Raw genomic sequence first — 22,519 nt, 5'->3', positions numbered from 1 at the left:
AACGGTTTGAACCAGCTGAAACCACTCTAAGCCAGTTTGATCCACTTTGAACAGGTTTTTGAACCAGCTGAAACCAGTCTACACCGGTTTGAACCAGCTGAAGCCAGTCTAAACCGGTTCGAGCCAGTTTGAACCAGTCCGAACCTGTTGGTGCCGGTCCGGACAGGTTTGAGCCATTTTGAACTTTAAAGAGGTCGGATGCAGATTCAGAACCTTCAGAACTCTTGGGAAGATTTTTTCCGTTTTGAGCCAGCAGGGGGCAGTGTCAATTGGTCTTGAACAGGTCTGACATGGTCAGAACCAGACTGATCCTTTGTGAAGTGGTTTGGATTCTCTCTGACTGGGCTTCCGCCGGTTTGGGCTGGTTTAACCAGTTTTGAACTGGTTTCAGCCAGTTTGAACTGGTTTTCACTGGTTTGGACTGTCTGAGCTGGCTTGAACTGGTTTGAACCGGTCTGAACTGGTTGGAGCCATTTTGAACCTTAAAGGGTTCAGAAGTGGATTCAGAACCATAAGAACTCTTGGAATGATATTCTTTCGTTTCCAGCTATTGGGGGCAGTGTCAGTTGGTATCTCTCCGTTTCATGAACAGGTCTCAGCCAGTTTGATCTAGTCAGAAATGGTCACAACCAGTTTAAAGCGGTCTGAACAGGACTGAGCCAGTCAGAGCCGGTCTGAATCGGTCTGAACCGGTTTGGACAGGTTGGAACCTGTCTGAAATGGCTTAAATCAGTTTTAGCTGCTCTGTACCGGTTTTGACCAGTCTGAACCAGTTGGAGCCCCTGTGGAGCAGTTTGAGCCAGTTTAAATTATGTCCATATTAGGGTTCTTCTCACCTCGGTGTGAGAACTAGAGGTCAACCAAGGCCATCTGAGCCAGGATAGGGGAATCTATTACCATTACTTAAAGAAGTCCAATTATTTGGGTTGAACACTGGGGGATCTGAAAGCTAGAAGAAACTTTTCTCCTTGTAAATCCTAGAGACACCTAGGAGATGAGATACTAGAGGATATCTAGACATACACAGAGCTACCCGAGGAGGAACTTCTGTCCGTGATGAATTCTACAGATACTAAGAAGAATGTTGTGGGTTTACCAGTGAACATGTCTTCTCTACCTAGAAGTCTTATCCTTACTCTCAGAACAAGGATGAGGTAATCACCATTACCCCTTGTATGTCATGTGAAATCATGGTGGTGCCCATTGACCCCAAACTGTTCAGGGGGAAAATCCCACATTCCCTATTCTAAGGGTTCATGTCCACCCGTGAATATAAAAGCAGGGTAATCAAACTCTTGTGTGCTCAAATATTTTTCATCAGTGAGGTGTACAAAGGGACGAGAGGGTGAAGAGGAGTAGGAGAGAGAAGTAGCTCAAAATCAACACATGGATTCCCCCTCTGAAATCCACTGTCCCCTCACCCGCAAGCCAAACAGGCAGGGTCCAGAGCTGAGTGGCCAAAGCCCAAAAGTGAAGCCGTCAGGAGAATGAATCCAAGGAGACCTCCCAGCAGGAAACATAAGCAAGAGGGTTTGAAGGGTCCAAAGAGTTGGGAGGGGAGGCGAGAATCAGAATTCAAAATGCACTGCCTGTGCTGAACCACCATGAGACCAAGATGGCTACCGGCGTCTCTCAGGGATCGTGCTACGTGCTGAAGTGCTAAGCCATAAAAGAGCTGTGCACAGCCGTGTTCGGGGTCCAAGACTCTGTTTTGTGGTTGGCTCTGTGAGAGACCAACCTCCACACGTGGGTGCAGTTCTAAAGTCATTTCATTCACGTTACAAAAGACACCTTCAGTGCTCTCCTCACTTAGGAAATGCCAAAAGTTTTCAGAGCTCTGTGGCAGGAATGGGGACGAAGACTGAATACCCATTTTTTATAAATCATTTAAAAATGTCCTTTGGACTGAAATTGGCATTATCAAGGAAACAGGCATAAACTGGGACTTCTTTAGCCACAAAGGACTTGTAATACCCTCAGAAATAAAAGACTCAGAAATAAAGCACTTGGTTCTTCTGTACTGTAAAGGAATACACTTCTGGATTTAATACAGTTTTAAAAAACAGAATTGAAATAAATTAGGTCTTATAAATTAACTTCTCAATAAAAATCCATAGAGATCACACCATGTAATCATGTGAAATGAAAACAAAACGAGACAGATATGGGGATTTTCACAATTACGTATAGAAAAAGGAAAGTGAGGGGGAAATGTAGCCTTAAAATAGGCAACTACACTAGCAGCAGAAATGCAAAAAACAATAATAATAATAATAAAAGGACTCTCAATATGCCTGTCAACACCAATATTCATACTTGCTAGAGGGCAGTTTGCCTTGACTACATGCTTTCTGATTTCACTAAATCTATCTCCTCAACAATTTATGCAAGAATTAAAAAAAAAAAGGATTAGGCATAAAATTACTTTGAGCTGATCAAGAAATAAATCGGATCAAACACACAGTTTTGTTAAATCCCTGATTTATATAGAAGGGTAAAATAGTATTCTCTGTAGTTAATTCCTCATAATGAAATACAATACTGAAACTAGTAAATAAATTATTTATGGTTATAAGAAAAAAAATGTCCTTTGACTTGTTGGTTCTCAAAATCATGGCACCCCCCGAGTGCCCTCAGGATGCCCAGAGTCAAGGATTGAAGGCTACTAAGGGTCTTTTGGAAGGTTCCCGCCTTGATTCTTCAGGAAGGAAAAAAGATGTTTCCATGGCAGTGTGTGGTCTTTGCAACTATTTGAATATCTTCTGGAATTTGCCTTTAGTGTTCTTTGAAAATAAATGGGAGGAAAAAAAAACTTGCTGAGGCAAATGATAAGACAGTTGAGGTCTTACAGTCACTGAAATCAGTAAATTTCAATGTCAAGCCTCATGTGTAGAGAAATCCAAAATTCAAGGTCGTGTATGAAATGTGATTTCATTTTTATGTCAGGATTATGTCTGAAAGGTGAGTATGGCAAAGTAGTAAGAAATGATGAGATCTCTAAATTCCAAGGCTAATTTTTCAAGTTGTTGAAAAACATTTGTATATGTGTAATTGTGGGACCTGCAAAACACAGAAGAAATTACAGAGAACAAGTAAGCACCGTGCATTTATTGCCCCTTCCCTGATTTATCAAATGTTAAAACATCAAATGTCAAATACAGCAAATGCTGAAAGTCCCTCTACCTTAAAAGGCAACCACACTTCTGGTTTCAAAGATTGACTCATATGAGAGGAAGCATCGATTCTCTACTGGCTTTGTTCACTGACAACCAGCCACGTTACCCACATCAACAGTCCATTTTGTTGCTGACCAGCAAGTCCATGGTATGAATTCACCAGTTTGGTGGCTCATCCTCATCTAAATGGAGTCTGCCTTTGGGCGTGTGATCCTCCTGAGTGGTGAGTGGGGCTCTGAGGCTGGGAGAGCTGTGGGGAACCTGAGCAGGCTGGACCCTATAAACTCATAGGCAATGGAGATAGCTGATCTCCAGGGTCTGGGGTGGAAAATGGAACAGAGACCATGACCTGAGCAAAGCGAGGGGAGACAGCTTGTGGATTTTGCTTGAGAAAAAGGTCTCTGTACCCCAAGGTCTCCCTTCAACCCTCCTCCCGTGGGAGGCCCATATGAGTGCCGTTCTGGGAGTGGAGTCTTCCCCAGGGCTCCGAAGAGGGGGCCCAGCAAAAGTCACTGGAGAGGGGAAGTGGTGGACATAGCTCCTTGCTCCTGCAACATAGCCAGTCTTCATTTCAGCTAGGCTGTCCTACTGCCGCCAAGAGATAGTGCAGAAGCTGAAAACTGTATCAGGACCGCATGTGTGTGTTATTTGAAAGTCTATTGTGGATCAGTTCAAGCTCAGCTTCCACAGAAAAATCTAGATTGCCAGCTTCTCTTGAGAGAAGGGGAGGTCTACCGGCTCAGGCAACAAGGAACTGCAGCCTCGCACCACCCCCTCTACGAGGCTGACTGCCTGGCCCCTAAGGCAGTCGAGTCTCTGATCCTGGGACCTGCTACTTGCAGATCTCAGGAGCTGATTTCAGATGCAGCAGGGAGTCACTCCTCAGAGGAGTCGTGGGGCAAGAGCTCCCTTGTGTGTGGCCACAAATAGGGTTCCAGCACCATAAACATCTGCCTTTTCGCAAAGCCCTGGGATTCAGGTTTCTGGATCCCTCTTTGTCATGGTCTGGCTTGAGGCTTGACCTTCTTAGAAGAGGTCAGAGTTATTTCCTCAGGTCAGAGATAACTGGGGGCTCTAAGCAGAATGGGGAGAAAGGTGGCTGCCTGGAACTGGGGGAGCAGGTGGGGACCCTGGAAATGTAGGTGGTTTATGAGTTTAGTTACAGGGAGAGGAGTGTGATGGGTTGGCATGGGGAAGATGTGTTAGGATCCTGGCTGAGCCGGCGTCTTGCTGTCCTAGGTCAGCGGACTCAGGGTGGGGTACTTAGTCCCCTGCTCAGGGTCAAGCATGCAACAGCACTGGCAGAAGGCTGGAGCCTGCCTTCTCAGTGCCAGGCCCGGGGAAGGGACTCGGGAAGCCCATGGCCATAAATAATGACTCACAGGACTCTACATCTGCTCCCCAATCTGGACCTTCGGGCCTCTGTGTAAGGAGAAGATGGGGTGCTGGGTAGTCTTTAAGTGGGTGGCCTGGGACAAAACTATGTCCTGGTGTAATAGTGACTGGAATCCCTTTCACAGTCGTGAGGTCACGGTGGAGACAGTAAATGGTGTGTTCAATCGCTGTATCTTTAAGGGCCACTCCTGATCTAACATGCAAGCAGGTGACTGGTCTCCTTGCAGACTGTGGCTGTCCTCTGATGTGTCCTTGAGGGACCATGACTCTAGATAATTGCCATTTGCAACCCTGTGTTTTGATAATTTTTTAAAGATTTATTTATGCATACAGCAGCAAGGTTTAGGCCAGAGGTGTTGGGGGGGAGGGTTGAGAGGATTCACCAGAGACAGATTGGGGGGCAGAACAGGCGATCTACTGAAATACATTGCTGAGGGGAGCAAGACAGGAGAGGCCTGCTGTGCCGTGTGGGTCAGCTCCCTGGTCAAGGATTGAACTCAGGCTGCAGTAGCTGTGGAGAGCTTTATAGTGTTGAGACTTAACCCCTCGCACCACCAGGAAGGCCCATGTTTGATTATTTTTAGTGGAGACAGAGAGAAGGAAGCCCCATATATGGCAAATCAAGAAATGAGACGAGAACATCCTTGTCCTGGCAGACAGGGAACCAAGGCAGGAGGGGGTGGGCATCAAGACCCCAAGAAGTCAGGGGTCCCCCAGGAGAAGGGACTTCTCTGATCATCCCATTCACCACACATTTCCATATTCCTCAGTCCTGGCTTCTTATCATGGATTCAACCTGGATGTGGAGAAGCCTGTGATCTTTCAAAATGATGGAGCTGGCTTTGGGCAGAGCGTGGTCCAGTTTGACAGTTCAAGGTAGGGTCCGTCCCTCCCCTTCCCCATCTGCAGGAGGCCTATCTGCAGGAGGCTGAACCCCCTGCAGGTGGCACAGCAGGTGTTTCCTGAGGAGGGCAGGGTGGTTGAGCAACTGTGCTGAACCCCTGTGATGCTCTGCCCCCAGTTCTAACTATTCATCATCCCAGGAAGGCCACAAGCTCGGGGCAAGACACCCGGGGGGAGGGCTTGAACCTAAAACTGCTCACCAGCTTATGCCAGCAGGTCACTGAGCGTCCACCTCCAGCCATCTGCTTAGATTGTCTTCAGTCAGTCAGACACATAGGGGTTTCGGTTTCCCGAAGGGAAGGCTTCTCTAACTGACCTTTGGGTGCCCCTCTCGCTGAATCTACTTGGCTGATTAGTTAGTATCCATCTTGTTTTCCCATCGGAGTAGGGGCTGTTGGTAGCTGTTTTCCAAAATTGAAAAAGTTTTCTCTTCTCAAGGAGTTTGGCAAATAAACCATTGCCCTTACATGACTATAGAATATATGTGGGTTCTGATAAAGCTGCTTTAAGCAGGCAAGTTTAGGTAGTTTCTATTATATTTACATCATCCAATTCATTACAGAATCATCTATTTGTTTTGGAAACTGTGGTCTCAGGAAATTTTTCCTTTTAACCTGAGGTGACCTATTTCTTGGGTGGCTCAGACGATGACACCCAGAAACAAAATGCACTTACCCATGGCTGGGTAATACTGTTTTGTTTTGTATAGTTTAGTGTTTTGGTGAGTGTTTTTATAAAGTCCAGATTATTTGTTTTTTTGTTTTTTTAAGAGCTGAATATATTTATTTATTTATTTTACTATTTTTATTTATTTATTTATTTATTATTATTATATTAGTTTATTTTTACATATTTTTGTGCATTTTTCCATCTCAGTTGCAATCCCCTTGGGTTTCCCATCACCAAATTACTCATGTCAGATCATTTGTTTATACAAACACACATATCTGTAAGTACACACACACACGCACACACACACACAGCCCATGGGGTTCTTCACGCCGAGTCTTGAATCCCCCTCCATGTAGAGGATGCTAAGTGTCACTTTGGGTGAGGGTGCTTCCTCACTCAAAGCGCCCTCTGCCCCTTCCCTGGCCCCCCAAACTGTATGCCATGACTGTGCCTCCAGACTCATCGTGGGAGCCCCCCTGGAGGTGGTGGCAGCCAACCAAACTGGACGCCTGTATGACTGTAAGATGGCCGCCAGCCATTGCTGGCCCATCTTGCTGTACCGTGAGTGACCAGACCCAGCAGTCAGGGCCCCCAACCCTCCCACACCCGAGCATCCCCTCCTCAGCCTTTAGCCCAGTGCGTGCCCTAAATGAGGGTGTGACCATGCGTTTGTCCACTCAGCGCCCCCAGAGGCCGTGAACATGTCCCTAGGCCTGTACCTGGCGGCCTCCACTAAGGGTTCCTCGCTGCTGGTAAGTTCCCCTGAGTCTCAGGACTGGGGAGGGGCCCAGAGCGGCTGGGCCTGGGGGAGCAGTGGAGGGGGTGTTCTGGGGGCCCCTTGCCCACACAGGCCTGTGCCCCCAGGCCTGCGGCCCCACCCTGCACCGAGCCTGTGGGGAGAACATGCACGCGGAAGGCTTGTGCCTGCAGCTGAACGCCCACCTGCAGACCACCCGCATAATCCCAACTGCCCTGCCCGGTAGGTCCCTGGAGACAGCACTTCCGGGTAAGGCACCTGCTGGCACTGAGGAGGACACTGTCCTGGGCCCACTGCCCTCCTGGAGGCTTCAGCTAACCCAAGAGGGACTGAGGTGTGCTAGGTCCGGCAGGGAGGGCAGCTCAGTGCGGAGCCGGAGGTGATCCAGGGTGATGGTTCTGAGGGGCTGACTTTTGGGGACCTGAGGACCTTAATGTTGCCCTCAGGTGCAGGGATGCTCTTGGCTTTTAGAGGAAGGACATTGGCTGGTGAAAACAGGGTACAGATGAGAGAGCCAGGAGCGAGGCAGCTCTGGAGGGTTCCCTGCCTGTACCAGTGTCTCCCAAGGAGGACTGGGGCTGCTCCCTGGGCCTCAGGGGCCCACAGCAGCATCTCTCAGAAAGCCAGGCTGCTAATGGGGGTCCAGGATCATCTGTGTCTTTAGCCAGTGACTTGGCTCCTTGGGCCTTTGTTTCCTCACTAGTAAAATGGAGCTTACTGTTGGGGTGATTCTGAGGGTTAAAGGTTTAATCTATGAAGGGCTTAGGCCTCCACCCGGCCCATAAATGAGGGCTGTCAGGACTGACCGTCCAGCTGGGACGTGTGTCTAAACTAGGGGGCAAGAGACACACTGCCTCACCTTAGGGTCCCAAGGGAATGGGCCCCAAGCAAGGTGGGCCGGTCAAGGAGCTGACTGAGAACAGTGCTTGTTCTCAGTCAGGGTCCCAGGTGAGGTGGGCTTGTAGCCAAAGGTGAAACAGTAGCAGAAATCTCCTCACCCCAGATAAAACTTGGAGAACAGAGACTAGAGAGGAGACAGAGAGAACGGAGGAGGAGAGTCAGGGCCCCGCTGGGAGGCCTGTGCAGCCGCGTGGGGTAGAGTGTGGCATTTAAACACCCAGAGGTGCATATCTTCTAGATGCCTCTGGGCTCATGGAGGGGGGGCGCCTGGTGAAACGGGATGCAGGAGCATAGTGGGGTGTAAGGAGGCAGGTCTGGGCAGCAGGGCCAGGGCCATGTGTGGGCGGGGCTGGTGCCTGGAGTGCTCCACTGACGGTGCCTTCACAAGGTCCTGGGTGTGGGCAGGATAACCCCCATCTCACAGACAAGAAAACTGAGACTCAGAGCGGGGTGTTCCCAGCGCCAGAAGGGGCCGAGCCCCGAGCTTGGGCCAGCCTCCCCTCGCTGGCTTGGTCCTGGCCCAGAAGTTCTTCAGCTGCAGCAAGTGCTGCTGTTGGAAGCCAGGGGGATACAAAATGAAAGGGGAAAACAGAAGTGACACGGTGAGGTAGCGTGTCGCAGCCTGCCCTCAAAGAGGATGTCGTGATGCCAGCTGAACACATGGACACAAGTGCAACTGCAGGGTGGGGTGGGTGGGGTGGGGTGGGGTACCCCAGGGAAGGTGTGAGTCCACAGTCAGCCTGTGATGGCTGGGTTTCCAGGCAACCGTGCAAACAGGAAGGCGAGTGACCTCCCCTTTCTTCTCAGCTCTGGCGAAACACCAGGCTGTTGAGTAAGTGGGAGGGGGAGGAGTGACCCAGTCAGAGTGACTGTTCAGCCTCACACCTCAGCACTGTGCTGGCCTCATCGCCCACTACCCAGAGCACAGCACAGGATGTGGGGTAGCACCGACAGAGTCCTGCACACAGCCACAGCCCCCTCCCCCAAAGTTTGGGAGCAGCCTGAAGTAGCTCATGGTAAAAGATATAGGGTATCTTTACGTATGGTGCGGACTCCAGACCAGGGATAGTATCTCTTTTAAAAGCTATGGTCTGAAATAAGATTTCCCCAGAAACAGACTCTGAGGCCCGTCAGGGAATGTTCTGGGGACAAGTATCCCGAGAGTGTGAGGGAGGCAAGACTGGGCCGGGGGAGGTGAGCTCGGATGTGATCCCAACAGAAGCCCCAGCAGACCGGCGGGGAGTGTGACTAGAGTCCACTTTAGGGGTGACTCCTGGGGAAGAACCTAGCTGGGAGCCCGTGACAGCCAACGGCCTGCTGCGGGAATGGGCATCTCCATCCTGACTCCCCAGGTCACCTGCAGTGCGCCCTGGGCCCAGAACAGAGCTCGCCCGTGGTGACGGCGGTTCTAACGGCCGGCTGCCGTGGGGCTAGGCCCTGGCAAAGCACTTCACACACCCTCGCCTTGCAGTCACCTCCTGAGGCTGGCACTCTTAGTATCCCGTTTTATGGAATTGGGAAACTCAGCAGGGGAAGCTGACGCTGGGCCCAGCCCCGGGCTCCAGGGTGAACGCTGACCCACTGGCTCACCGCCTTCCCCTGAGCTTGACGGCAGGGTAGTGTCCACTTAAAATTACATTTGTTGAGTGCACGAATGAGGAGCCCACCCCGGGCCCTGTCCTCTGCTTCTTTCTCCCCTGCCCCAGGCCTGGTTAGGAGAGGGAGCCTCAGGCACTCTGCTGAGGGGAGAAGGGGCTGGGGCAACACGTTGGGGCCTCCTCTGTGGACCCCATGCCAGAACGGTGCAGGGCAAGTTCCTGGGCCCTAGGAGAGGGCTGGGGCACACACGCTCATCTGATTCCTCCCTCTGCAGAGTGTGCAAGTTCAGAGATGGACGTTGCCTTCCTGATTGATGGTTCTGGCAGCATCCACCGTGATGGATTCCAGCAGATGAAGGACTTTGTCATAGCTGTGATGAACCAGTTCAAGGGCACCAACACCCTGGTGATGATGGAGACGGGCTGGGCGGGAGGGAGTCTGCCTTTGGGGAAGACCACCCTGGCAGGGGGCCTGGTGGCTGCAGGTGGCTCTGTGGACCTGGGGTCCCAGAGCAGGCCTCATCCCAGCCCTGACCTGGGGTTTAATATGCCCCCCAAGTCAATGGAAATACACTGTTTCTGCTACTCAAAAACACCAAAAGAAGTATAAAATATTCCTGCTGGGAAATTTAACTAAAGGTAACTCAACCAAATAATTGATAATTTATTATGTTTTCCATGTACCTCATGATTTAGTGTATAATTTTATTTCTTAGTAATTAGATATATGTCTATACAGACTCTTGAGGCACGAGGGAATATGACCTATGAATTAAAACCTACGTTATAGATTTTTCTGATTGTACGTTTGACAATACTGCAATTGGCAGGGAAAGGCTCTGGAGGCCATGAATGAAGCATTATTTGGTTTTGATTTTCCAGTTTTCTCTTTGGGACCAATTTTTACCTCCGAGTTTTAGCTAGACCTCAAAAACACATAAAAAATGGTTTTTAAATGCCCAGTTATTACAAAATGAGCTTCTGATTCCCAAGGCCCTCCTCTCGCCTTTGCAGTTCGCGCTGATGCAGTACTCAAAATCCATGAAGACTCACTTCACCTTCACCCAGTTCCAGAGCAGCCCGAGCCCGGAGAGCCTGGTGAACCCCATTGTCCAGCTTGGATCCTTAACATACACAGCCACGGGCATCCAGAAAGTGGTGTAAGCACTCCCTACAGGACAGAGCACCACGCTGCACACGCCCGTCCTCACGTCCTTCTCCTAGGCTGAGTCCTCCCTGGAGGACTCTGGCCTCTCACTGACTGTGTCTTCCCTGACACAGGGGGGCACCACAGCAGGGAGCCTGGCCCCTGATTGGCTAGGCCCTGTGTGTTCTGAGTTTGTAGAGCTGTGTAAGAATATACATACGTTTTTGTTTTGTTTTTTTTTAAAGATTCATTTATTTATTCATACAGAACTGGGGTACAGGCCAGAGATGCGGAGGGTGGGAGGAGCCACCGGAGACAGAGTGGGGAGCAGAACAGGCTGACCGATAAAGCACACTGCTGAGGGGAGCAGCGGGCGGGCCAGGAGAGGTCTGCCACGCCATGTGGTCACCTCCGGGGCAGGCGGGGATTGAACTCATGCGGAAGCGGCTTGAGCTTCTTAGTGCTGTGCTTTAACCTGCTGCGCCACCAGGGAGAGCCCATACATACATTTTGAATACTTGTTGTCATTCACTGGTGTGAAAGCCTTACCTCATTTAATCCTCAGAATAACCTGACACTGTCTCCATTCCCTATTTTCAGCTAGCAGACCACTTCCAAATTTAGTGGCTTACATACACTCTTGCATTACTTTTCACTCTCCTGCGGCTCAGCAGGGTGGTTCTTCTGCTATTCTTGTTTGGGTCTCACGTGTGGCTGTGGTCCGGGGAAACAGTAGGCTGGAACATGAGGGCTGGGTGGGGCCTGGCATGGATTGCAGGCTGGGCTCCCTTGGATGGCTGGGACCCTCTCCCTGTGGCTGCTCGTGGGGGAGCCTCCGACAGGGGAGCTGGACTTCTTTCATGGCGGCTCAGCTACCAAGCCCTCTTAGGCCTTGGAGTGACTGGCATGTTGTCACTCCTGTTAATGCTTCTGATTAAAGTGAGGGGAATCTGGCAACATCTGTAGACACCAGCTTTACTTCTCACTTTGCATGGAGAAAAGAGGAGGCTCAGAGAGGTGGAATAACCTGCCCAGAGTGTGCCCGATGCCACAGCTCCTACTCTGAGCCATACTGTCTCCTGGAAATTAGGTTCCACAATGAGTGAAATTTTAGGACCAAACAATACAAGTATCTTTAACACTGGTCTTACTGATTGCTGTCAGTATGACTTTCAAAAAGGACTGAATTGATTCCTTAACATACCCGACAGAATTTGAGGGTACCAAGACTCCCAAATATCTCCAAGATGAGCTTCCAGTGCTGCAAACGATTTCCTTCCAGAACTAATCACATCTCAGTAAAGTCATCCCCCATTCTTCCCTGACAGGAGAGAACTATTTCATAGCAAAAGTGGAGCCCGCAAAACAGCCAAGAAGATCCTCCTTGTCATCACAGATGGGAAAAAATACAAAGACCCCCTGGGATACAGTGACGTCATTCCTGAGGCAGAGCATGCCGGCATCATCCGCTATGCCATTGGGGTGCGTCTTCTCCCTCACAGCCCCTCCAGACTCAGCCTGACCTCTCCCAACAGAAAGTCCAGCAGTTGCTCCCGCTCAGCTGTCTCTCTGCTGCAGGTGGGAAAGGAATTCCATAATCCCAGTGCCAGGCAGGAGCTGAATACCATCGCCTCGGCGCCCTCCCAGGACCATGTGTTCAAGGTGGACAACTTTGAAGCCCTCAGCAGCATCCAGAATCAGCTGCAGGAGAAGATCTTTGCAATTGAGGGTGAACAGGGGGGTAACCCTGGCCTTGAAGTTGCAGTGTCCCCCAACAGTCCTGAGCATCTTACAGCTCACCCAAGCTGCAGATTCCCCAGACCATATTGTGCCCCCTCTATCCCAAGTCCTCGTGACCTCATGGCCTCCAGGAGCTTAAGCAATTTGTTTCCTCACAGGAACCCAGTCAAGGACAAGCAGCACCTTCTGGCATGAGATGTCACAAGCAGGCTTCAGTTCAGCGCTCATAGGGGTGGGTGAGGCATTGTGCTTGACTAATAGCCACTCACCCAGGACCGGCCCTGGGTTGGGAGGCAAAATTGAAGGCAGACCGTGTCCTCAAGCTCACCACCTAGCAGGGGGGAGGGAACAGACTACCTGGCAGTGTTTGTAGGTGCTAGGAGAACCAGATAGCCACGGTTCTCGCTCCCATGGAACACACATCTACTGAGAGATGACACAACAAAAGACCTTAGATAGTGTGCTAAATTGTTGGGAGAGAGAAAGAAAGGTCATCAGATGAGGCCTGAAGAATAGCAACTGAGGCTGAAGGATGAGAAAGGACCAGGTCTGGAAAAATCTGGGGAGAAATTGCTCCAGGTAGAGGGGAAAGCATGTGCAAAGGTCCTGAGGCAGGAGCAAGGTGACTGCATTACAGAGACAGCTGGAACAGAGTGAGCTGGGACCAGCAAGGAAGAAGCAGGAGAGGTGAGAGGGTGGGACCATGTAGGCCAAAGAAGTGACAGAGCAGCACGACTTGTGAAAAGTCAATGTGTTCAAAATACTCATAAGGGTTTATTTCAAAGTAATTTGGGGCCCATTGAAGAGATGGAAGAAATGAAACAAGTTGGTCATGGATTTATCAGTGAAGATGGATGAGTTTTGGAAAAAGCGTAACTTGACAGGTTTGGTGGGAAAGGAGCCTAGACGCCACCCTAGGAGCAGGGTGACAGAGACCCATCTCCTTTGGCACATCGGGTGTGAGGAAACCTAACTCTGGGCGAGAAAGATAGAGCAGAGGGGAGCAAGTTCAGAAGCAGAAAGGGCAGTAGGTGAGAGGCAGGCACTGACTGGATAGTGGCAGTGGGGATAGACTGGGGCACACTAGGTGTTGGGGACACAGGCTGCTGGTGAGCTAGAGAAGGGGAAGGAGCACCCCAGTGAATGGCTGGGGCCACCGGTCTCCTTTGGCACTGGCTGGCTGCTTCTCGCTCCCACCGGCTCAGCCCTGGAATCCTCTCCTCCCAGGATGAAGCCATTCTAGGGGCGCTGGGGAGCTACAGCTGGTCTGGAGGTGCCTTCCTGTACCCCCAAAACATGAGTCCCACCTTCATCAACATGTCTCAGGAGAATGTGGACATGAGGGACTCTTACCTGGGTGAGAAGAGGCCGGGGCTGGGGCCCAGGTGGGAGATGGGCCGCCTGGGATGAAGCTGGGGGGTGGCGGGGGAGCTTTTGTGATGAGGCCTGGCCCCCCTCAGGTTACTCCACTGAGCTGGCCCTGTGGAAGGGGGTGCAGAGCCTGGTCCTGGGGGCCCCCCGCTATCAGCACACCGGGAAGGTCATCCTCTTCACCCCAGTGTCAGGGCAATGGAGTGTGACACGGAAAGCTGAAGTCACGGGGACACAGGTTGGGTGTGGAGGGAGCCTGAGGGTGGGCAGGGGCAGCAGGGGGGTGAAAGGCTTTTGAGGTCTGGGTGGGTGCTGGAGGCTGGGGAGGGGGGCCTGTCCCAGAGCGGGTGGCTCTGGTAGGAGCAGGCAGGATGACTTCAGGCTCCGCCCTCCAGATCGGCTCCTACTTCGGGGCCTCCCTGTGCTCTGTGGACGTGGATGGAGACGGAAACACAGACCTGGTCCTCATCGGGGCCCCCCATTACTATGAGCAGACCCGGGGAGGCCAGGTGTCCGTGTGCCCCTTGCCCCGAGGGGTGAGTGGCTGATGGGGCCAGAGTTGGGTGGGGCCTGGGGGTGGGGGGCTCAGGTTGGGGCCTGACTCCGTTTTGTTCTGCAGCGAGCCAGCTGGCAGTGCGTGGCTGTCCTCCGTGGGGAGCAGGGCCACCCCTGGGCGCGCTTTGGGGCCGCGCTGACCGTGCTGGGGGACGTGAATGGGGACAAGCTGACGGATGTGGCCATTGGGGCCCCGGGAGAGCAGGAGAACCGGGGTGCTGTCTACCTGTTTCACGGAACCTCAGAGCAGAGCATCAGCCCCTCCCACAGCCAGGTGAGGCCGGTCAGCAATCTCCTCTAGTTCCCCTCCTCTCCCGTTACCGTTACCGGGGTTCCTCAGACGTTGCCTCCCACAGGTCCTTAGCAGCCAGCCTCCTTCTTGCCATTTATTTCCCGGGAATCTCCCCAGACCCAGCCGAGCACACATTCTCTCTCTCCACTGGCTCCAAACAGACTCCAATCTGTGGTGGGTGGTGTCACCAATGGAGCTCACAGGGCCCAGGTCAAGCACCCAGCCAAGTCAGCTGTGCGGCCTTGGCAAAGGGACCAATTTCATTTCCCTGAGAACCATCAGACAACAAGCCAACACCCCAGCTTCAGTGAGGGCCCTGAGTGTTCATCAGTCTGCCTGAAGACACCAAGATGAAGAAATGAGTCCACTCTTCCTGCTGTTATGCTTTTACTTTGTCATTACTCGTGATGACGGGGACCAAGTGTTCCCTTCTTGGTGGGTCCCTGAGCCCCCACTCTTTGCCTTCCATTCCTCCCTCCCAGTCTCTCCTTTCCATTTCTCCACTTTGCCTGCTCCCCAAACCTCTCCTCTGAACCCTTCCCCCACCCCAGACTCCACATGGCCCCCCTTCTCCCGCAGCGGATCACGGGCTCCCAGCTCTCCTCCCAGCTCCAGTACTTCGGGCAGTCGCTGAGCGGGGGCCAGGACCTCACAAAGGATGGGCTGGTGGACCTGGCCGTGGGGGCCCGGGGGCTTGCCCTGCTGCTCAGGTGAGACCAGCCTTCCTCGGCCACAGCCTGTTCCCAAGGGGCCGGAGTGGCGCTCACTGCTGCGTCCGCCCACAGGAGCCGGCCCGTGCTGAAGGTGGGGGTGAACATGAGATTCTGGCCCGTGGAGGTGGCGAAGTCTGTGTACCAGTGCAGGGGAAAGGTGACCTCCACCCTGGAGGCTGGGCAGGCCACAGTCTGCCTCACTGTCAGCAAAAGTGCAGAGGACAAGCTAGGTGAGCTTCCTCCCATAACTGCCCGCTGTGGGCCTCGCCTCCCTGGAGGCTCTAGGACACAGTGGGCCCAGGAACCCCACATGCCTACATGTTCGCTCAGCTGCTGGTGTCAAAACTTGGGTGCCCTCTCCTGCCCTTTCCCATGCCTGGGCCGGGCCTGGAGGCCCAGTGTCCAGGGTCCACCCGGAGTCTGCGGCCTTCTCTCCATGGCCCCGCCCCTGCCTTCCTTGTGGCCACTGCTCTCACCAGCGAGCAGCTGTCCACATCCACCCGCACCACCATTTGCCACAGAGGAACTAGAGTGACTGGTTCTAAAATGCAAATCCTGTTTAACACTCCTGAATCTTCTCCTTCTTGCATTTTTTTTAAAGATTTTTATTTATTTATGCATATAGAACTGGGGTACAGGCCAGAGGTGCAGGGGCGGTGAGAGGATTCACCAGAGACAGAGTGGGGAGCAGAACAGGCAGATCGACGTAGTACACTGCTGAGGGAGCAGCGGGCGGTCAGGAGAGGCCTGCCGCGCCGTGTGGGTCAGCTTCAGGGCGGGGGCTCGAACTTACACCGAAGCAGCTGCAGCCAGCTTACAGTGCTGCTGTCCAACAGGGAGGGCCCAGATTTAAATATTTTTAATGACTAAATCAGATAAGTTGTTTGAAACTCACTCCTCTTTCATTCCTCTTGGTCCCCGTTGAGTGTTTGTTTGTTTGTTTGTTTGTTTTTCAGTTTATCAGTTTATTTTTACATCATTTTGTACATTTTTTTCCCCTCAATTGTAATCCCCATGGGTTTCCCATCACTGAGTCACCCATGTGCCATCACCATAGCCTTCTTGCATTTCTAAAGACCCCAAATCCCTTCCCTCCAAAGCCTTGCTGATGTGGCCCCTCCCCTCCGCTCAGCACCCCTTCATGCCACTGCCCCTCACCCCACACATTTCCACAGAACGCACCAGCCTCTCGCTCCCTCTGGCCTCTGTCCCAAAGGCCTGAGTGTTCTCACCACTCTCCACCAGCCTCTGCTCATCCTCCAGGTTGAGCTCATCCAGGAAGATACCTGTGGCCCCAAGTCCGAGGGTCCCCCCATGGGCTGTCCCACCTCCTGGACTGTGAACTCCCAGGGCAGGAAGCACAGCTCTGTCTTCACAGGTGTCTAGGGCACCCAGAAGTTGTGGTCACAGAAAGTGCCCAGTAGCTCTTTCCTGCAGGAATAAATGGAAAGGGAACATTCTAGGTTCTCTTTGACATTCCATCTTCCACTCCTTTCTGCCTCAGGTGATGTCCAAAGTTCTGTCTCGTATGACCTGGGCTTGGATCCAGGCCGCCTGACCTCTCGTGCCATTTTTCATGAGACCAAGAATAGGACTTTGACACGAAGTAAAACTCTGGGTCTGGGGGAGCACTGTGAGTCTGTGAAGCTGCTCTTACCGGTGAGGACCAGCAGTTCTGGAAAAGGGAGAGGGAGGAGGAGACTAGCACCCCTGTGCCCCACTGAGTGAGGTGGGGAGGGTGGGGAGACTGGCCTGTGGAGAGGAAAGTTGGGAATGGAGAACCCGCTCCACAGCCTGGCTTGGGTACTCTATGGGACTGGATGCGGGGGAAGAAAGCCCCAGTGGTAAAAATAGAGGATCCTAGATTCTTGAAATCCCATTCTTCCTCAGGACTGTGTTGAGGACATGGTGAGCCCCATCAACCTACGCCTCAACTTCTCCCTGAAGGGAGAGCTCCTCCCCTCATCGAATCTTCGCCCTGTGCTGGCTGTGGGCTCACAGGACATCTTCTCTGCCTCTGTGAGTTTTCCAGTGAAGTCCCAGGAGATGCTCGCTTTCATTGTGTCTCCATGTACTTAAGAACCCACGTGGCTCTCCAGTGCCCATGAAGCACCCAAAATCCCAAAAGACCCACCCAGTTCCCAAGATCCCACCTATCTTGCACCTCAACATGCACCCTACTGACCACCCCAACAGAAACTGGCTGCCATTCTGCTTCCCACGTTCCCACCCGAGTCTTTGGCCATGTTGTATCTCTCATTCGGAAAGCATTTCCTTCTCTCCATCGCAAAGATCTCTAGTCCCCAAAGATTCTCCTATTTCTCTTTCCTTTGAAAATGGTACCGAGCACCTGTCACTTTTCCAACCTCCTGTCTTGTCATAGTGATACCTTGACAGGTACCAAGTGGCAGACATCACAGCAACTGCATCTACTTCTGTGGCTTCCTGGGATGCAAGAACCATGACTGATTCATCTCTGGTCTCCATCTTTCCTAGCCCCCCCAACCAGCTCCCATTATTGACACTTAATGTTTGAATAGTTTTTCCAGTATGAGGACCTAGTCTGATCTTTCTTTTATTGTCTAACTGCCTCTCCCACCACCCCACTCCTTACCAGTGTCTAGCAGAGTGGGGGGCGAGGGGAGGCGCTCAGTAATTATGTTGATGAGTACCCCCAAGAACAAGGACTGTTAATGAGGGGCTGGGGCAGGACGAGGGCAGTGGAGTGAAAGAGGCTATGCTGTGTTGCTGCAGCTGCCCTTTGAGAAGAACTGTGGACAAAATCGCCTCTGTGAAGGGGACCTGAGAGTCAGTCTCAGCTTCTCAGGGTGAGTGCTCTCTCTTGTCTCTTCCAGAACTCAGGGCTGTGGGTGTCCCTGTCCTCAGAAGATGAGAAATGCTTGTCTTCCCCTTTGGCTCTCCTCCCAAATAAATGGTGTCAACTGGCATGTGACCAGAGTCCCCACAGACCTGCCCCTGCCCTTGATTCAATCCCAACCTATGTGGTGTCCCTCTCCAGTCTTGTCCTTCCTCCTCAGTCTGCAGACCCTGGTGGTGGGGAGTTCCCTGGAGCTCAATGTGACAGTGACTGTATGGAATGAGGGTGAAGATTCCTACGGAACTGTGATCAGCTTCGACTATCCAGCAGGGCTGTCCTACCGGCGAGTGTTAGAGATCCAGGTAAACAGCTCCGCGACTCCAGTTGGCTGTCTGGACTCCCTCCCCTGCCCTGAGTTCCTTTTAATTCTCTCATGATGAAAGACACAGAGCATGGGAGAGGTACATAAAGCACATGTATAGTTTTCATGAATAAATTGAAGCACATTTCTACTCAGTTAGCATTCAGGTCAAGAAATAAACCATTGCTACCATTTAGCACTGTCAGACTTTTAAATTTTTGTCAATCCAGTGGGGGGGGGGGCGGAGTAAAAGTATTTCCTTGCAGTTTTAATTTGTATTTCTCTAATAAGCAGCTTCACATATATTTATCCTGGTCAGCTGAATTTCTTCTTTTAAGAAATGCCTTCCAAGACTTTTTCCTGTTCTTTGAATTGTTTTTTCTCATGGGGCTGTAGGAGTTCTTTGCACACTTTGCTTCCTAGTCCTTTTTCAGATGTATGTGCTCAAATAGTTTTTCCAATCCTGTTGCTTATCTTTTTTGACTCTTCATAAGTATCTTTTAATTTAAAGAATTTCTAAATGTGCTTGTAGTTGACCTTTATCAATCTTTCCCATCGTTTGTAGTGTTTCTGTGTGTATCTTGTTTAAGAAATACTACCCTACCCTAAGGGGTGAAGATATTCCCCTATATTATCTCCTAAAAGTTTTACAATTTTGTCTTTCACACTGAAATCTTTAACTCAATTGGACTTATTTTTATTTGCTTTATATATTATTCATTTTAACATACGGAGTGAGGAAGGAATCAATATTTTTGTCTTTGTTTCAATGAGCCAGTTTTCTCTGGGCCTTTTATTGAGGTCTGCCCTCCTACTGCTCTTCAGAGCTACCTGAACCCCGGTGTGCATGTGGGTAAATTTTAAAAATTCATTCTCCTTCCCTGGAAGCAACCCCACCAGCGCCCACTGCGTCTGGCATGTGAGGCCGTACCCATAGGGAATGAGGACCGGAGAAGCAGCAGCTGTAACATCAACCACCCCATCTTCCGAGGGGCCATTAAGGTCAGAGTTTCTTCTCAAACCTTCTCCCTTGTCCGGACCCATTCCCTTCTCCTACCCCCCTGTGATCTTCCTTGTGCCCATTCCATCTTTCTTCTCTCAGGCCACCTTCATAGTCACATTTGATGTTTTCTACAAGGCCAAGCTGGGAAACAAGCTGCTTCTAAGGGCCAATGCAAGCAGGTGAGCCCAGGTGAAGGTCACGTGTCCTAACACACCAGTCTCTTGCCACAGCTTGGGACTTTTCTGGATTCCTTCCCAAGTGGGCTCTTCTCTACTCCCTCTTTTCCAGTGAGAATAATAAGCCTAAAAGCAGCAAGACCACCTTCCAGCTGGAGATCCCAGTGAAATATGTCATCTACATGATGATCAGCAGGTACTGAATGTCTGGCCTTGGGCCTCTGATATTCCTCTAAGCCTAGTCCCACTCCTTGGTCCCACCTGCTCATGGGAGGATGAGTATCTGGGCTGGCCCCTGACTCCTTACATGGCTCAGGAAACATGTGTGGGACCAGACATGTGGTTAGACCGTGACACCAAATACGGTAATTCTGGCTTCTCTGATGAAGTGGCCTGTGGGTGGGACGCACACACCTTGCCACCACTGTGCTCTCTCTCCTCTTTCTCCAAGACATAGCTTCCTTCAACATGAAGCCAAGCCTATCCTTAATGCCAAACACGAAGCTCATGCAGAAGTGAAGTCACCAGCCTGAGAGAGAGGCTCTTCTGAGCAATGTGGGGTTTGTGCCCAATAGAGTATGCTCACAGGAAAAAGGAAAGCTCAGGCTTTCCAGAACATGGAGAGTGGAAGGGAGAGAGAGTTGGGAAGGTCTCTGAGCTCACAGCCCAGCTGCTGCTCCACTTCTGAGGTGGGGGAGGGGCAGGAAGGCCAGGCCGAGACACAGCATGGAGTCCAACACCTGGCTACACTCCCGAGTTTCTGAGGGTAGAGACTGCCTCAGGATGGAGTTTCAGGGGAACAAGGGAGAGGGGGTCACTGCCCTTCCACATATCCTGTGTGAAGTTCCCCTTCTATCCATGAGGAATTTCTGAAAATAGCCCCCAACCTAAACATCTCCTACTTATGCCGGTCAAGCATTGTTTTGAGTACTTGCAGGTATTTATACTTGGTAAATAATGCTAACAGCATCTACAATCACAATGATATACAGTTATCCCTTCTTACCAACAAAGAAAGCAAGAGGTTAAATGCTTCCCCCTGGCATTCAGCTGTGACAGAACTAGAGGTCAAGCCCAGGATTTCTCCTGCCACAGCCACTCTGCATGTCTCTCCAAGGGCTGGAGAGCTGAGTTATCACCTCACATTTGAAAAGAGGTTTAGAACTGGACAATTTTGAGGTGGGGAAGCTGAAGCAGAAAGGGCTGGGGTGAAGTGCAGAAGTTAAGCACAGTAGACTGAGGGAAAAACAACTTATGGAGCGGCCCTCACAGTTCTGTCAGAGATAGGCACTAATATTAGTTCTCCCATTTAAAAATGATTTTTACAAGACTTATTTCATTTATTTCTGCACACAAGAACTGAGCCAGAGGTGGAGGAGTTGGAGGGCTAGTTTAGACGATTCACCGGAGACAGAGTGGGGAGCAGAACAGGCATGTTGACTGAAACACACTGCTGAGGGGAACAGTAGGGAGACAGGAGAGGTGTGCTGGGACATGTGGGTCACCTCCACGGTTGGGGATCAAACTCGTGCTGGAGTGGATAGCTTTGTAGTGCAGAGACTAACCCTTATAACCAGGGAGGTCCAACACATTTTAAAGAGGGAAAAAAACTCCAGGGTATCACAAAGGTTAAGTCACCATGCGTTAGACAGGAAGCGGTGAACCTGAGTTCTGAAGCAAGCGGTCGCGCTCTTGAGCCAGTGAGCTTTATCATCAAGCTAAAGATCACATCTGTGTGAGCACTGGGGATGGTGAAGTTTCCCCAGACGTTTTACCGCAGGTGCTGGCGACACATGCTTGTTTGGTCTGGTACATGCTGGAAGGCAAGGTTTATGGTTTATTAACTGTCAAATCTCCAGAACCAAGCATACAACCTAGTGTATGGAAAATGTTTACTGAAGGAAGCCAGGAGTGGGTGGGTGGATAGGCAGATGGATGGACAGATGGACAGACAAACAGATGAATGGATGTATGGATGGATGATTGGAGAGCCACGCACAGGGTGGGATATTTATGTCCACTCCATAAACTCCCACATTTACTTAACTGCCTGGATGACCAGGCAAAGGACAGGAGAGACCCAGAGCTGAAGCAGGGATTTCAGACCCTGCGGAGAATGCCAGCTTTTCCCTGGGCATCTGCTGGGCCCAAAGGTGCCTTGCAGGAGCAGGCTGAGCACACCCAAGGATGGTCCCAGGGCTGTTTTTCACAAGTGAGCCTTTTCTCTCCAGCAACGAAGAGTCCACCAAGTACCTGAACTTTTCAGCTACTGATAAGAACAACAGGAAAGAAGTTGAGCATCGATATCGTGTAAGAGGCCAAAGAGAGCCATATCCGCTGCCCCGGCGTGTTCGTGTAGGGTGTGGAGGGGAGAGGCCAAAGCTGGTGCTAGGAAAAAAGCCCAGCTGTGGGAGCAGGGGATGGTCTGAGTCTCCATTTTCTGCAGGTGAATAACCTGGGTCAGCAAGACATAGACATCGGCATCAACTTCTGGGTGCCTCGCCTGCTGCACGGCATGGCTGTGTGGAACTTGACCGTGGGGGCCTCTTCCCAGGTGCCTTTCTCACTCACAGGTCTGACCCACAAGTCCTCTCACTGCCCTCCCAGGGAAATGTGGGTCGTTCTCTTTCTCTCCCCCTCTCCCTAGAAAATCTCTTGTGTAGCAGAGAAGGAACCTCCCCAGCGTTCTGACTTCCTGACCCAGATTCCAAGGAATCTTGTGCTGGTGAGAAAGGCCCTAACCCTCCACGACAGGTATACCTGCGCCTCGGGAATACAGGGAAATGTCCTGCTAAGCCCAAAGCCCTGCACGCACTCTGTCATTGTCTGTATATTTGCCATCTTTTATGGTTAATTTAACCTTTTAAGTTAAGACTTCCTCAGGGCCCTCCCTGGTGGCACAAGGGTAACGTTAAAGTGCAGTACTTGAACTAGCTGCAGCC

At 51.2% G+C, this 22,519-nt stretch overlaps 1 protein-coding gene across 1 annotated transcript in view; it reads left to right on the top strand.

Annotated features, from left to right (window-relative positions):
• Positions 1-3,362: 3,362 nt before the first annotated feature.
• ITGAD (integrin, alpha D) overlaps positions 3,363-22,519 on the top strand; it is a 20,678-nt gene continuing 1,521 nt past the window's right edge. Inside the window, exons 1-26 of the mRNA XM_004691669.1 lie at positions 3,363-3,399; positions 5,342-5,447; positions 6,604-6,707; positions 6,828-6,898; positions 7,011-7,125; positions 9,677-9,807; positions 10,416-10,561; positions 11,877-12,030; positions 12,127-12,277; positions 12,447-12,520; positions 13,516-13,645; positions 13,749-13,897; positions 14,055-14,195; positions 14,279-14,488; positions 15,086-15,216; positions 15,292-15,449; positions 16,724-16,878; positions 17,110-17,238; positions 17,974-18,047; positions 18,258-18,420; positions 19,287-19,400; positions 19,501-19,580; positions 19,690-19,773; positions 21,809-21,887; positions 22,024-22,131; positions 22,225-22,302. Coding sequence (XP_004691726.1) covers positions 3,363-3,399; positions 5,342-5,447; positions 6,604-6,707; positions 6,828-6,898; positions 7,011-7,125; positions 9,677-9,807; positions 10,416-10,561; positions 11,877-12,030; positions 12,127-12,277; positions 12,447-12,520; positions 13,516-13,645; positions 13,749-13,897; positions 14,055-14,195; positions 14,279-14,488; positions 15,086-15,216; positions 15,292-15,449; positions 16,724-16,878; positions 17,110-17,238; positions 17,974-18,047; positions 18,258-18,420; positions 19,287-19,400; positions 19,501-19,580; positions 19,690-19,773; positions 21,809-21,887; positions 22,024-22,131; positions 22,225-22,302 — 3,072 coding nt within the window. The remainder of the gene's footprint in view (positions 3,400-5,341; positions 5,448-6,603; positions 6,708-6,827; positions 6,899-7,010; positions 7,126-9,676; positions 9,808-10,415; positions 10,562-11,876; positions 12,031-12,126; positions 12,278-12,446; positions 12,521-13,515; positions 13,646-13,748; positions 13,898-14,054; positions 14,196-14,278; positions 14,489-15,085; positions 15,217-15,291; positions 15,450-16,723; positions 16,879-17,109; positions 17,239-17,973; positions 18,048-18,257; positions 18,421-19,286; positions 19,401-19,500; positions 19,581-19,689; positions 19,774-21,808; positions 21,888-22,023; positions 22,132-22,224; positions 22,303-22,519) is intronic.

This window comes from Condylura cristata, unplaced genomic scaffold (genome assembly GCF_000260355.1).
Source record: "Condylura cristata isolate star-nosed mole 26May11 unplaced genomic scaffold, ConCri1.0 scaffold00032, whole genome shotgun sequence".
NCBI lineage: Eukaryota > Metazoa > Chordata > Mammalia > Eulipotyphla > Talpidae > Condylura > Condylura cristata.
The sequence above is the reverse complement of the archived record's forward strand: the minus strand, read 5'-3'. Positions and strand labels throughout refer to the sequence as shown.